Consider the following 16514-nt stretch of genomic DNA (forward strand, 5'->3'; position numbering starts at 1 on the left):
ATAAGATATTGAATTGTTGAATTTCTTTTATTTATTTTTATTTATCAATTTAAACTCCTATAACAATATTTTAAATTAATATTTTTACCACCACACACTTCTGTGGAAAATCCCTTCTTTAAAATAAGACCAAGATTAGGCTTCTAGAGCAAAAAATGCTAGAGTTATATTAATTTGAAGATGTACGTCACATTTTCACCCACACTCAAAAGAGATTTGCCCTACACAAGGGGTTAAATACATATTATGTATTGTTTATGTAAAACACGAAGCCTCCGTCACACAAGCGTGTCACGTGACAGTTTGTAGTTTCAACATGGCTGCCGAGGACCTCCTGTCTCAATTTGATGTTGTCATTCTCGGCACAGGTAAGAAACAACGAAATTAAAATGCCAGTTTTTAATAGTATGTTGTCCGGATGTGTATTTTGTGTCCAGTAACGCCGAAGAGCATAAGTGTTAAATGAGAGCTTATTGTGTTTTGACGCAGCGATACATCAATGCTAAAGCTAACTGACTATATTGTGTTGACACGTCAGATGATGGAGTAAATATAGTGTTTGTTTTATAACATAACGAAAAATGTAAGCAACAGCTAAATAATTCCCTAAATAACTTTTATAACTATAAGTGATAATATGCTGGTCAGAAGTCAGTGATGCTGAATCACAGATGATACAGACTGAGCCAGCAGTTTTGTCAGTGTGCCGTACTGCGTATTGCTTATTTTGATGGAGACTGATTGACATTGCTTATTTGTTTTATTCTGAAATTCAAATGTGAATTTACATCCATATTCACATTTGACACAGCTGGATGTTAGAGTAAATGGCATCAGAAATGTGTTCTCCAAAGTGCGTGCCAACAAAAGAGGTTTGCACCCTGTTTCCAACTACGTGTTGTAGTGTGTATCTTAGCAAATAGTATTTTTTCACAATATACAGGTTGGTCTGGTCGTCTTGTGATTGACTGGATTTGTATGCAGAATTAGTACTAAATAAAGCTGTAAAGGACAAAACTTTTTATACATTTTAGTTTAATCAGCTCCATAAGGAGGTTGTGATTTTTGCATAGTTGTAGTTTGAGTTGTACACACAGGTCTTGCAAACAAATATATGCATGCATAGACAGGGCTCAACGCAAGTGCCAGTGGTTCAGGTTTTCACTTGCCCTGCCAATATTTTCACTGATCCCACAAAAAAAAAGATTTCAGCATTACATATTTAAAATAATAATTCAAAGTCAAATAGAAATGTGTACATACATATACATTTTATTCATCATTTGTAGCCCAAATCTGAACTTGAAAAAATTCACCCAGAACAGTCTTGTCTATTTCACGCTTTATATCTGGATTAATGTACAAAGCTGAGTTGGAGAAAGTTGTTCTTAAGAAGTTTTCTGATATAGGCAATGAAAACACAATTTTCAAAATGCACAAAGCTATTTTATTGCTTTATGTAGCCTAATGTTATGAAAGTACATAAGCCCTAGAACGTTCAGCGCGTGACCCATTACCTTAATAATGCATAGCCATTGCCTTGCTATTGCAGAATTATGTGATACGTAAATAAGAGGTAAATATAAGACATGAACTTCAGCCAAATGTGCATTTTTGCATCTGATTGAGAAAATACGCTGATTGACGCGTTTATATTCATACTTTTCTCCTGCTGATCAGATCACAGATTAAACTACACCACATCGTTCAATACGATCGAAATTTGCATCCGATCGACCTCAATCTTATTGATTAAGGTGTTTACAAGTAGGCTTTTCAATACGATTGAGCCTTCAATACGATTACAAACTTGATTATTTGGTTGCATGTAAATGTAGCTAATGTTAATAAATTAAATGCAGTCAGTTTGCAGTCGCACTTTTAATACGACATTAAAGTAGTGAAAAACTGAAAGATTTTTCCATTTCACTTTTATAAAATATCTTGTAGACACAACAGCGCTGTCAAAAAGATACAAGTTTACACAGATACACAAACACAATTAAATCCTCTGTATTACTTGTGCCAGGCCATTGAATCTTTACCCTGTTAAAGTAGCTATACGCACATGTGCACGCATTCGTCTAGGGAGCGATAAACATGTTGAGCAGTTTTGTTTAGATGGATGATGAGGTAGGTTTATTACTACAAGTGACCCTGGGGCCTATACCATGAACATAATGTTAACTTTGTTGAAAAAGTGTTATTAAACTCAGTATCTTGATTCATGAGCAGCACAAACGCAGTCCTGTAGGCCGCCGTTGTTGTTTTGGTTATAGTTGTGCATGCCTAGACTGAATTAACATCTGCATGTTGATGTCATCAATATCACATATTCGCGTTTACGTGATGAATGAGACGAGACGACAAGGTGTTATTATTAAAAGCTTCCAAAAACCCGTCTTAAAAAGTGTGCCTTTTCAGGACCTAAAATATTTTTGTTGTGTAAACAAACAGCCAAGCCACATAAAAAATTTCCGGTTCGTGGTTGCAGAAGTTGCCCCTTAAAGTTCCCTGGACTGGTCAGTAGTCCTACTTTTTTCTGTGCAGTGCTGTGTAGCACACATAAACAAGTTTGTGATGCCTCGCAACTGTAACTGACCTTGACCTTCTGTGAACTGCTTTACATTCAGAATTGTAGTTCTGTGTGGATTCTTTAGTACTGGACTGTATTGAGCAGATTGAGAATGGTACTGGAACAATATATACTGTCCTCGTTCTCTTCAGTGTCCTGATTCGAAGAGCCGAAATGTGTTTGCATGCAGGCCAGGTCCTCAGGACAGGGCTGAACCAGCAGCAGATAAAGTCGCTCCCAAGTGCAGACCATTGTTCTTCACAATCGGGTGGAAAAATGAAAAGATGGGTTACATTGATCGCTGAGAGCAACGTTCCTGTGCTGTGATTGATGGTGTGCAAATGAATATATCTGCCCCACTTCTGGTTCCGCTCATGCAAAACCACCAGAGCCAGTTTGTCCCAAGGCAACCGGTGACACAGGGACACTCGCAGCTTGGACTATTTCTGCTCAGACTCTGTTTCGTGTCAAGGTTGCTCAGACAAGCGTGCTTGTCCCAGACTCCCTAGTTACCCCCGTTTTGCTGCTGGATACAGGTGTAAATGAGGATACGGACAGGGAACAGTTGTTAATGAATACCACGGCCCCTATAATGATGCCTGCTAGACCCTCTAACTGTGTGAAGGACTGCGTTCCCGTCGGTTGCGCCCCGTCAGCCAGTGAACTTGCATCTGACCTGGCTGTCCCTTGAGTGTCAGTGCTCAGGGTCCAGTAAGGTTGGAGCAGATGCCTGTGAATGGCTTTTCATTTTTATATTGTTTGAGTCCCATAGCAAAATAGAAAAATCAAGAGCAAAATGAAATTCCCCATAGCTTTGGGTTATTTTCTTGCAGTTGGAGTAGTGCTGATGAAAAGTTTCTGATGAAATGGATGGCGTAAAAATCAGTTTTTACATTACAAAGAATCCCATTGAAATCTTTAACATACAGTGAGGTCCAACAGAGAGACAAAATTTAAACCTGGAAATTGAAAGGTTTTTTTCAAATTAAAACAAATATACATTTGTGCACTATTTTAAAATTTTCACTTATATAATTTAATAAAAAATCATTTGAACAAAAAGTTTAATATTCTTGCTTACATTTTAGTGCACCAGATGATATTAGGAAATTTCACAAGTCATGCATAACTCAAATTGTTGATAAAAATATTAACTCGATGGAAAGACACCGAATAGAAGCATATTCACGCGAGATGATTCTAATGATGCAAATTGGGGCAGCGCGATTGCCACGAATACGTGCTATACACCCCAAACGTGTCTTTATCTTAAGTGGAAATCCAATAAACACTAAGGTAAATCCTGCAAGTGATTTAGAGAGAGAAATGCAATGCTTTGCTTTTGGTGTGAACACAGCATAATGGTTGCTTTAATTATTATTGTTATGAAATAGATTTGTGCAATACTGTTATTTTCAGTTTTTCGACAACCTGAAAAGGTCACGCTTGATGAATCAATCGTCTGTTGAATTTGCTTTTCAGAATTCACCGAACTTGAATTTTGAAACGCAGCGAAGTGTGAAACTTTTCGCACAAGCTTGGGTGATTCTCACGAAATCCAGTGTCCATTCTCACGAAATCCGTGTCCAACATCAGAATTTTTAAAAAGCCCTTGAAGCCAATTTTTTTGCACATATAAGATTAAAGAGTAACTAAACCCTAAACCAACTTTTTTTAGTTAATGATCTGTAAGAATGATACTTTATTAGTGCTGTTCATTGATTTTAGTAATTTTTTTGACATTTGGATATAAAGTGTTTCAATACTACAATATATAGTGTAAAAACGTCTGATTGCTGCCCTCTTCAGGTTGAACGGTGGCTACTGCAGTTGAATTTTCCCATTGGATGTTGGGTTCAAAAAATGACTCGTGACGTAAGCAGGTTCAAGCTCACCACGCCCTTGTTACGATCACACCACACACTTAGTTCGTCCCCTCTATCTTCGTTGGGATCTGCCCACTTTTCTTGCATTTTTCAAATATAGCCAGTTGGTGGAGTCAGGCTCTGAACAGGGGTTTAGTTACTCTTTAAGTAAAATGTCAACTTTTATCTGGAGAGAAAAAATAAGAACTGCTTACCTGGTAGCCATCTTGAGTGTCACAGTCAATTATGTCCCTTCTATTTTTTTTTTTACACGTTAGGTCCTTGAGGGCTTAAACAATGATTGAAAATTGTTGCGGAGGATGAGAAATTTTTTCTTGGACACATTTATATTCCTTATTATTGTCTCTACATTTACCAATTATCACCAAATACCACATGTTTCTTTTCAACCCAGTCTCACCCCATGGCGTCAATATTTGACGACACTTGACCATGCGTCAATATGTTGACGCGGAGGGTATACCTTTCGCGTCACTTTTTGACGAACTGGGGACTTCAATACTATCAGGTACGCGAAATTCTCTTTCCTATTTTCTTACCATTTTCTACCATTTTCGCGTCGGTTTAGGGTTAGATTTACATAATGACATCCCTACCCAAACCTATCCCTAACCCCAATGTCAGTTGAGAACTGTTTAATTTCGCGTACCTAATAGTATTGAAGTCCCCAGTTCGTCAAAAAGTGACGCGAAAGGTATACCCTCCGCGTCAACATATTGACGCATGGTCAAGTGTCGTCAAATATTGACGCCATGGGTGTGAGACTGTGTTGTTCTTTTCTGTAAATGTTTATAGTATAACATGCACTGATGCTTTTTATTTTTTAGATTCTTTTATTATAAATATTTCCATGTCAAAGAACACAAATTCAGTCATGGACACGTTACAGCATTGAAAATTTTGCCCTTAAATGTGGAAAAAAATATAAAATTGGTTTGTACGATGTCATTTGAAGTCATGTGCAAAATAGTACATGAAGAGATGTTTGTAACTGTATGCTTCTTATTTTGATAGTCTTACTTTGCATTTACTATTTTTTTATCAAAATGCTTCATGACACCTCAGAAGTCTAATTTTGCCAGAATCACCGCTTGCTTTACCGGTCTGACATATTCACATGTGTATGAATGGTTGTCTGCTGCACACTTACTTTCATCTGAGTTTATTATTTGAAGAATATCCTGGACATTTTCGTAAATTAATGAAGTCTTTCAAATTCCAAAATGACAACCAACATAAAAATATCATAAAAGTATCACTTCAGTCTAATTCTCTTAAATGCACCAGGTGGATAATATCAACAATAACAATCTAATTTCGCCATTGTGTGACTATTCCATCTCTTCTGCTGCTTTTTACCAATAGCATCCTATGGTGAAATCTTACATTACACACACAGTGGAATGCATCGTAAGTCTGTTTGTGTTTGTAATTGTGATTGTATATAGGCAGCACAAGTGTGAGCAGTGTAACCCTCTGAAATGAAAGAAAACAATGCTGAGCTTGCAAAATTCATAAGAAAAATCCACATGGTGAAAACGTTTGACATATTGGGAACCAGTTCAACATTTAGCTTATGAAGTTGTTTCCCACAGTGCTGTATGTTGTGCATTTTTGTTTTTGCTGGCTTAATTTGACATAATTTTGGGATGTTGTATGTAAGCATGTTTGTAATATTCACCTTCTTAAACAGGTCACATACCGGTAGAGAAGTGCCGTGTCGCGTGTAGGACAACTCGCAGGTATCATACACCAGACGTGCAAGCTTATTCAGACAGAGTTTACTTCCAGATGCAAAATATGTTTTTTCGGCCTGTTAATCGTTAACAATGTAAGAAATTTTGACAAATTTGTTATTTAATGTTAAACTTTGCAAGTGGCGCTCTGTGGTGCTGCAGGGATTTGAGCAACGTCCAGAGTGTTATTGGCCAATACCCTGAGCCCAAGAATCGAAATCGGGAAGAAAAATATGGGATCGGAAGTTCGGAATATCTCCTGGTACATTCAGCTTTTTGTAAAATTATTTGAGAAGCACTTATATTGGATTTTATGTCTGTTTAAAAAAAGGTCTGGTAACACAAACACTATGCAAGGCATCAGGAGACCTACCAAAAATGGTATTTATCCCAAAATGGTAACAGAAGATATTTAACAGTAATTCACGATTAGTCCTCACCTAAGCATATCAGAGAATACAAGCGACAGCTGGAGCGACTAAAGGATGTAGACAATGTAAAGGTACAATGGTCTTTATGGAGGAACATCATAAGGGTTAAGTAATCATTGGCTGACAGGCCTGACTGAGATGCACGTTTAGTTCATCTCATATCAGAGCCATTCGCTCGCCTGCCGCTAATAGAGCAGCAATGAAGAAAACAAGCCAGCCATTTCACCGGGTCGTTCTCTGAGCCCGGGTTAATGTAACTATTCATCTTGGTTGGACCCCGTGTGCCTTTAGCTTGAATAGCCTCTATTAGCAGTCATGTGATTACAGAACACCTTCACAGATATCCAGACCTCTGCTGTGCTCTTTTCACATGATTGATTTCTCACGGCCCTCCGGCATTAGTGTGGAATTGATTGTTAGCAGAACCTCCAATAGGCGCCGCAGTCGCTGACTTTTTTCAGGTTGTTAGAGATTGTTTTGTACAGTTGCAAGTGCTTGTGGTTCTAAAAACTTGATTTCATGGTGAATCCTTTGAGAATTTTTTTTGCAGTTTGTTGTAAGTGATTTACAGTAGGGCTGACGATTAGTTGAATCGAATCACAATCGCGAAGTAAAACGTAGCAATTAGCAAATCGCAAAAGGCTGTGATACGAGAAATACGAGTCCCTCTTTGTGACAGTCATTCCTTATTTTCATAAAAAATTTTTTTTAAACCTGATAAGAATGCAGCTAAATGACCAGACCCGTAAGCAGCTAACCATAGAAAAGCAGATGGACAATTAAATCGCCAATTAAGTCGCAATCGGGTGATTCTCGCGAAATTAGACTTGTGAGGTGTCATAAAACATTTGATAAAAAAAGTAAATGCAAAGTAAGAGTATCAAAATAAGAAGCATACAGTTACAAACATCTCTTTATGTACTATTTTGCACATGACTTCAAATGACATCATACAAACCAATTTTGTTGTTTTTCCACATTTAAGGGGAAAATGTTCATTACCGCAACGTGTCCATGACTGGATTTGGGTTCTTTAACATGGAAAATTTATAAAAAATAAATAAAAAAAGGCTTCATTGCATGTTATACTTTAAACATTTACAGCAAAGAAACATGTGGTATTTGGTGATAAATGTAGAGACAATAATAAGGAATATAAATGTGTCCAAGACCAATTTTCTCATCCTTGGCAACAATTTTAATCATTGTTTAAGCCCTCAAGGAACTAACATTTTCAAAAACAAATTAGTTGGAAGGGACATAATTGACTGTGACACTCAAGATGGCTACCAGGTGAGCAGTTCTTATTTTTTCTCTCCAGATAAAAGTTGAAATTTTGTTTGTCATTGTACCAAGACAACTTTTTAGCTCTGATTACCGAAACATGAGTTTGTAAATGCATATATTTAATGTAATATCATGTTGCGGTAATGATAATTTTTGATAATGATAATCTAAAAAATGTAAATAATTCTATAGTAAATATATTTTTTATCCTCTAAAAATAATGGTAATAGTAAGTTCAGACCTTAATCTTATATGTGCAAAAAAAAAAAATGGTTTCAATGGCTTTTTAAAAAATTCTGATGCTGGACACCTTCTAAATCTGGATTTCGTGAGAATCACCCAATCACAGTATCTGTCACTAAAAGAAGATATTTTTTTCCAAATCGCACAGCCAACTTATATGAAGGGTTTATGCATAAATTGCTCTCAGCGTATTGTCCCATTCCAAACTCTTTCAAAAAATTACTTTTATTAATAAAACTAAAATGAGCTGGCCAAGCTCTTTTACATTCATTAAAAGCATATTTACATTCACATATATGGCAGAGACTTTTGTCCAACATGACTTACACGTATTTTGTATTTAAATTAGGAAGAGTAAAAGACAATAAATTATTTTTGAGTAAATTATTGCTCTCAACAATGCAGAAACATGACAAAGTATATAATAGGAAGATGTGTGAGAGGAGGAGATAGATAAAGGGGATGGGTGACATAAAGGGGTGGCGTGTAAAAGAGAAGTGACCTCTCTCTCTTGCTCGCACGCTCGCGCATGCACACAATCCTTCGCTCGCTCCCTCAGCCTCAACTATAAATAACCGAAAAATGACTTTCAAGGTGCACAGATAGAATCCATTTGGAATGTTCTCTAAAATGAAGAGTGATTTATGATTTCATACAATTCCTGCTGAAAGCATTCCGGGCTTTGCCCGGTCATCAAAGTCCTGCCAGCACAAATCTATTATTTATCGCCTAGCATGTCTGTGTGGCATCAGAACTTTATGGCAGGTAATGTTTGTCTTTAGCAAACATGATGTGGAAAAATCAATACTGGATAGGATAAATGGCATTAAAAGATGGCGGCGAGAGGTTATTTACACTTTTTAAAAACATCTTTAGTATTATCTGGACAGATATATAGAAGCGACTTGGATGGTTGCTTTTCCGCTAGGTGAGTACTGTAATTGAGATGCATCTGATTTAAAAAGGCCAAGTGAGTTAATCTGATACTTTTCCATAAATCTAACCGGGTTTCCTCAGCTCAGATGACTTTGAAATGATGTCATTGCAATTAACCGTAATGTAAATGCAGATGCGTTATTACATTTTATAGTAAATGTTTAGACAGCCGTGAAAGGCTGTTCGCAAACCGTTTTTTCATTTTGCGCTTGACATGTTACAGAGTGAAGCTGGAAAGGAAACAAGATAAAACCGTGTGGAATTTTTATGTATTAGAAATTGATTCGATTGTAAAAAAAAATGTATAAAGTACCAGGCAGGTGCCAGTTGACTGTAGGGAAGAATATAATAAAAAAACTAAAAGGTTTTAAATGATTATAAAAGGTCTTAACTATAAAAGTCAAACTTTTACAATTACTTCAATACGATTGAAATTTGCAATGAGAACATAAATTGGATGAATTTTGATTTTGTGTTGACTTTGAAACTTAAACTATGATTGTGGTCACCGACCGCAGCTCAGCGCAAACATGTGGGTGTCTAGAATCCCGGGATTGTCCATCAGTGAAATGGCCGGTGCAGGGGAAGATACGACGGACCTGTGCGGAATAAATCACTTTTCCATTGTGTGTGTGAGATGGGGCTGCGCAAGGCCAGATGAAGAAGAAGAAAGATGGAGGGACAGGGACGCTTCAGCGGCTTAATGGAGTTGTTTTCAGCCCTGCTGCTGCTCAATCTCGCTCTCAGGGACCCCACACAATCCTTCTGCCCATGTACAGCAGCTTTGTGTAGTATGTAAACCTACTCACCAGCATAGATTGTTCGCTAGTAAATACAGTACCAATTGGACTAGTAGTGCTTTGGTCTGTGAACTGATTTGGGCATACTACTCTTATCTTCAATTAGTCGTTCAAAAGTAATTAACAAGTTGTCAGGTCGGTAATTTTTTGTAAGTGACTTGCAATATGGCATGAAGAATTAGCAGACTGCGCTCTCTCCAGTGCTTTTTAATGGAGAATGTGAAATACCAGATTAATGTTGCTCGCATTGTCACGAACCGTTGGTCAGCTGAGCTCCCATTAGATTTTGGGTAACATTTAAGTTTTAGGGTGGGATGCAAACGTTATTCTCAGGTAGCATTGGTGCTTGTGACAACATGCTTGTGAATGAAAAGTCCTGCTATTTTACATTTGGTCACTTTTGTTTTATTCCAATTGTATTTGGCTCTCATAGGTCACCGGCGAAAGAAAATAGCACGCAGATGCACGTCTCATTCTTTCTCTTTATGCTGAATTGCTGTTTTTAACTGGATGTATCCGCAGCAGTTACAGTAAATAAGACTCAAACAATCCCTAATGCATTTATGTTTGTGCCGATGTAACCCGGCCGCTTTGCCATTTCAGCGATGAATGCTTGAAAAGGCACACATTTCGCAAATTGACTGAACTGTTTTATTGAAAGAAAGGTCATGAAGGATGGTTCAGTGGTGGTCAGTGACAATACTCTCTGTCTGGCTTCATTTCCCAGGACTCACAGAATCTGTCATTGCGGCAGCCTGCTCCAGAGTCGGACAGAGCGTTCTCCATCTGGACCGGTAAGATTCATATAATAGACTGGAGGTTGTATCACATGCTGAAAGTATGTGGTTTTTGTTTATGTTTATTGAAGGTGTGATATTTCTGTGTTAAAGGTGCAGTGTGTACATTTTAGGAGGATCTCTTGAGAGAAATGCAATATAATATACATAACTAAGTTTTCAGTGGTGTAAAAAGACCTTAATAAACAGATATGTTTTTATTACCTTAAAATTAGCCTTTTTATCTACATACATCACGGGTCACCTTACATAGAAGTTCCCATCATGTTTCTGCAGTAGCCCTTAGGGATGCACCAATAGGATTTTTTTGGACCGATACCAATTTAAACAGACAACTTCTGGCCGATACCATGCCGATACCGATAAACATTTGTATACAATACTATACAGTTGGTCTATTAGCTAGTTTATATCTGCATCAAATTATTTTTACTGAACATGGATTTGATCTAATTAATATTCAACTGACCAACATAATAAGAGAGGCACAAATTAAGCTAAAACAAATATGATAAGACAGCATGACAACCTTCAAAGGTGTTTTTTGCTATTCAGCATTTGTTTTATTAACAACATTAACTCATTTTTTTACATATAATGGATTTCTTTATATAGTTAATTAATAAACAATCGGTATCGGCCTTTCTCGTGCTATTGCCGATATGCCGATGGTTTCAAATTCATCAAAAATCGGCCGATAAATATCGGCGGCCGATACATCGGTGCATCACTAGTAGCCCTAAATGGACAAATTGTTTTATAGAGCGTGTTTTGTATTACGTTGTCTCAGACGATGACGTGTTTGTTCTGTGGTGGCTACCATAGCTTTACTTTGCATTTTGAAAAGGATGGGTGACCTTTGGACTGAGCCGTTGGTTGCATTTCACAATCTTACCTCTAGGTGACGCTAAAACTTCCTGATTGCACCTTTAAACTAGGGATGCACCGATACCACTTTTTCCATCTCCGATCCGATTCCGATACCCGAATTCTGAGTATCGGCCGATTCCGATATCTGCCGATCCGATACTACTGTATTTTTCTTGAACAATTTAAATTACTCACAGACACACATGCACACCCACACACACACTATATAAATGTGTATAGTGCTTTCTGCTAAATCTAGCATAATATAATTATATTATATATAATTATACTTTTAAATGTAAAAACCAATAATTTAAAATGATTTACAAGTTACAAGAACATAAGTAATTATTAACCATGGCAGTGTTTAGGAGAAAATAAAATAGACACGTTTGATCAAATAAGTATGCTAAATATATTTTCCTTATTTGCGCAAAAAGTCACAGTAAAAAAGCTTTAGTGTGCAGATGGTTATTTTGGGAATTATGCACTTAACCGGACCTTTTATGCACATTTCGGGTGCAGAATTGATGCGCCTAAATCATAGTGAGTGCGTCTAAATCATACTGCGCTTCCTGGGTGCAGCATTGATGCTCTAGAAGCATCTTCACATGGGAATCCTCGCTCCGCAAAGGAAAGTTACGTTCATAACTAATAAAACCCAAAGAGATTAGATGCATCGTGTGCTCAGCACATACTGAATTGCATCCATCCAACAGTTTGCGGAGACTTTATAAAATCAGATCTTTAAAACAGCCTACAGTTATTTTGTGTGTTCGTGTGTTGAATGGCGCGTTTCATCCGTCCGCTTCACCTGTGCATTAACTCAGCACATACTGAATTGCATCCATCCAACAGCTTACTGAGACTTTATAAAATCAGATCTTTAATAAAGCCTAACGTTACAGTTATCTTGTGTGTCTGCGTGTGTTGAATGACGCGTTTTCATCCGTCTGCTTCTCACCAGTGGATTAACTCAGTTTGCAAGTAAGTTACAGCGTTTCTGTGAACATTAATATCTTAAATGTGCGTTTGTTCCTTCACATGAAGCTATTGAGTGTAAGATGACTTTGATTATAGTGCATAAAAACGTTTATGGTGCTCTTATAATACTTGGTCGTTTTAATCGCTTGTCAGTGACAACCATGGGTGACGTGCAGTATCGGAATTGGATCGGTCCTGTTAGTCCGATACCCGATCCAGCAAAAAAGGCCGGATCGGCCCCGATACCGATCCAGAATATCGGATCGGTGCATCCCTACTTTAAACGTCTCATGCAAAAGATACATGTGCAGTTTTTTGTGTATACTGTCAAAAGGGGATTATTTTTGGGCGACTCACAATGTGTATTAGTGCTGTGACGGATCACAGTTGATCCCTACGGATCACAACCCACGGTTCGGCTTGCATGCGATTTGCGGATTTATATGCAAATTTAAATAGGAAAAAGTTTATCATTTGCACGTGTTTCTAAGGCTTGCAAATGTTAACATTCAAGTGATTTAAAACAATTTAATCGCAAAAAGGCGTTAAAGTGAGCAGATTTCTGTATGCACATGCGGTTAAATGTGTCCGGTCCAGCTCCAGTCAGATCATCCTTTCAAAGATCAGAACTTCTCATGTGTAAACTATAGAGAGAGTTGCGCTACTGTGTCTCATACTGTGTTCGATTAACATACATTTGCTGAATAGAGCAATGAAAAAAACACTTAACGTTTTTATGTGAAGCAAAGCGACAGTTTGTGCTGCATCTTCTTCCTGAAGCGCTGTTTGGAATTCGCCCTCCGCCTTTGTGTGAGCACGCGTTTAAGTGCCCTCAGTAGTGCATATACATATACTTCAAGAAAGTAAGCCAACAAAAAATCTTTCTTTTCTTGACAGGGCACATACATACAAAATGATCTCACAGTATTCTTTTTCTAATAAAAACATTTTTTATAGAGTCCGAAACCATTCTGCTTATTTGGTCTTAAAGAGACAGTAACCTCAATTAACCTACTTAAGTCTGTGTCATTAATGTTAATCAAACAACCCAAGACGAAGAGAAACTCACGTCTGTGGCTCTAAAAAATAATAATAATAATTAATTTGTACAATAAAGAGAGTGTTATTATTAATTTATATAAATTTCTGTACCTAATGCTAATTTTAGACCTTACTTAAAGGCGCTCTAAGCGAATTGACGCGTTTTAGACCATAAAACATTTTTTTGTTACATACCGGAAACATCTCCTCACTATCTGCTTGCTGCCTGTCCGCTGATCAAACTGTAAAAAAACGCGATCTCTGTAGACAGCCCAGGCTTCACAAACGGCAATATCAACATAGTGGCCAAACCTAACACCACAAAACAAAACCAAGTATTCCAGCCAATAAACGACAAAAAGGATTTGGGGGTGGGGGTTGGGCGCGTTCATGAAAGCATGGAAGGGAGGGGAGGGGGAGGAGTTAGCTACGCTCCATCTGTTTGAAAACAGTTGAAACGTCAACAAAAACTAACGTCTCGCAGATTCGCTTAGAGAGCCTTTAATGTGCAACTTTGTTCTTTTTTATAAATGTTTGTAATTTCTTTATTTGTTTTTAGATTTTTCCCTCCTTTTTTTTTGCTGATCTGAAAAATAATCAGATCCGTGCCTCAAAATCCGTAATTTGATCCGAACCGTGAGTTTTGTGATCTGTCACAGCCCTAATGACGAGGAACTATCAGCAAAGGATATTGATTTATAGCACTTTACTACTACAAATATATATAGAGATGAGAAATAAAAACTTGCTTTGTGCGGCTATGATCAGCTGTTAGGCCGAGCTTTCGATGTTGTCTTGGAAAGATTGGTTGTTTTTAGTCACATGACCTGCAATCGCTTGTGGCTTTCAGCACTCTGTCTCTAAATAATGCCGGAAAAAACTATTGGCAAACACAGCAGCCACATATCGGACGATGCCGATAGACATAAAACTTGCAAATATCGGCCCGATATATCAGCCGGCCGATATATCGGTCTATCACTACTTTGTATGTGCCAAATCTATTAGTTTGACCAGTAATTTTAAGGAATGGATGTGGTAGTTTTTGTAGTAATTTTGGATTTTTTTTCTCAAAATTACCTTGCTGAGACTGTCAGCTTCAAACAGGTGTAGTTTTGTCAGATTCCAACACATCATGCATTGTTTTGAAGTTTTTTAATTGAGAATATCAAAATATTAATAACTAATTTTTCAAAATTTGCTCATCCCAACTCAATTTGTCAGCACAGCTCACAAATGATGCAACAGCAAACAGAAATGGAGAAAGAAAAAGGTCTTCTGAAAGGAAAATTCATATACAAAACAATGGCTAATGTTTCTGTCGAAAATATAAACAGGCTTTTGTAAACATACACTTGCATAAAGCATCTATATTTGTCCACACCCATGTTGATAAGAGTAGAGTTTTAAAAACTTGAAAAGTGTTAAATTAAGGTAAATTTAGAACAGATACAAATCTGAGATTATTTTGCGATTAATCGCGAGTTAACTCATGACAATCATGCAATTTAATCTAGATTAAATATTTTAATCTATTGACAGCCCTAGCTTTGATACACCCCAGTGTTCAAGATGAGTCATCAGGCTTTTGGAGTCTTTTTCTTTTTTCCCAGAAGATGTAAACCATTAAATCCATTAACCCCTAACATTGGAAGATTGGAGTTTACAAAAGAAAATCACACACTTCACCTTTAAAGGCATCATCTGTTATCTATACTGTAACAGTATACACCATCAGACAGTCAAGGGTCTAATGTACTTTTTCAGGGCCATTGCCATTTGAATAATTTTTGTGTGTGTGTTTTACAGGAGGACCTACTATGCTGGAAACTGGGCAAGCTTCACATTCAATGGCCTGCTGTCGTGGATCGAGGACTATAAGGTCATTTAAAATGTCATAAAATGTACAGGGATGCAGACTGTGTTTCCGAAAGCCAGTTTATGATTCGATTGTATAATGTTTGTTCTCAGAATCAGGAGGAAGTGAAGACTGCAGAGTCTGAGCAAGAATGGAGGAGCCTTATTGATGAAGAAGAAGATGTGATTCCTCTCAGCTCGGTGGACACCACCATCTCCAACATAGAGGTTTTCTGTTATGCCAGGTTAGTATGCTATTTCCTCACTACTTCTTTTATCAAGTTCGTTTAACACAACAAACACCAAGCTTCTTAGCTCGATTGGTAGAGCATTCCTTTAGGAGCGCAAAGGTTATGGGCTCGATCTGCTCGACTGCACTGTAGGCTACATTGGATAAAATATTGTTTTACTATATTCATTAAATGCAAGAGTTGCTGGCCATGGCACAGTAAAAACAAATATGCCTACCTGTCCTCTTTCATTATGACCATTGTACACGTCTCTTTATTGAAATGGACAAGCCCTGAGCGCTGACTAAGAGCCATGGGGAATGCAAACACTGTCGTCTCATGGTTTTTGCAAAACTTGCTAAGAGATCTGAAACCCGTGACTCAATGGGTGCATTGAGTGCGAAGGCGAACTTGCTGTTTTCTGAACAACAGATGGTGTAATCCAGAATGCATTAATAAAAGCAGCATTTTGTAACCCGAATGTTTGGCCACTCAATGTGGCACGGTGACCATATTAATGAGGTCCGAGATGCATTAAATTAAATGCACAAACATATATTAAAGAGTAATTTTTTTTTTTTTTTTGCAATTTTATTGTTTCATTTATCAGCAGCCTTACCAAAAATTTCATTAAATATAATTATGCAAAAATGTTTTGTAGGCAAACGAAATGAAAAAGTGCTATTATAGAATTTTGCGCTGAATGAGGCAGGATCATTTCTGTACTAACTATACAGCGTGAACATTGTGTTTGTGCTGTTTGTACAAGTCTTATGGTGCTTTTTCACTGGATTGTACGACCCAGTTCAGTTCATTTTTGGGGGTTTTTCCACTGTGTACA

The 16514-nt window shown here is 37.4% G+C and overlaps 1 protein-coding gene across 1 annotated transcript in view; it reads left to right on the forward strand.

The window, feature by feature from the left end:
- The first annotated feature begins 267 nt into the window (after positions 1-267).
- chm (CHM Rab escort protein) overlaps positions 268-16514 on the forward strand; it is a 79697-nt gene continuing 63450 nt past the window's right edge. The window contains exons 1-4 of the mRNA XM_065287298.1: positions 268-368; positions 10622-10688; positions 15396-15468; positions 15558-15688. Of these exons, the coding sequence (XP_065143370.1) occupies positions 317-368; positions 10622-10688; positions 15396-15468; positions 15558-15688 (323 nt within the window). The 5' untranslated portion in view covers positions 268-316. The remainder of the gene's footprint in view (positions 369-10621; positions 10689-15395; positions 15469-15557; positions 15689-16514) is intronic.

The sequence above is a fragment of the Paramisgurnus dabryanus genome, chromosome 18 (genome assembly GCF_030506205.2).
Source record: "Paramisgurnus dabryanus chromosome 18, PD_genome_1.1, whole genome shotgun sequence".
Lineage (NCBI taxonomy): Eukaryota > Metazoa > Chordata > Actinopteri > Cypriniformes > Cobitidae > Paramisgurnus > Paramisgurnus dabryanus.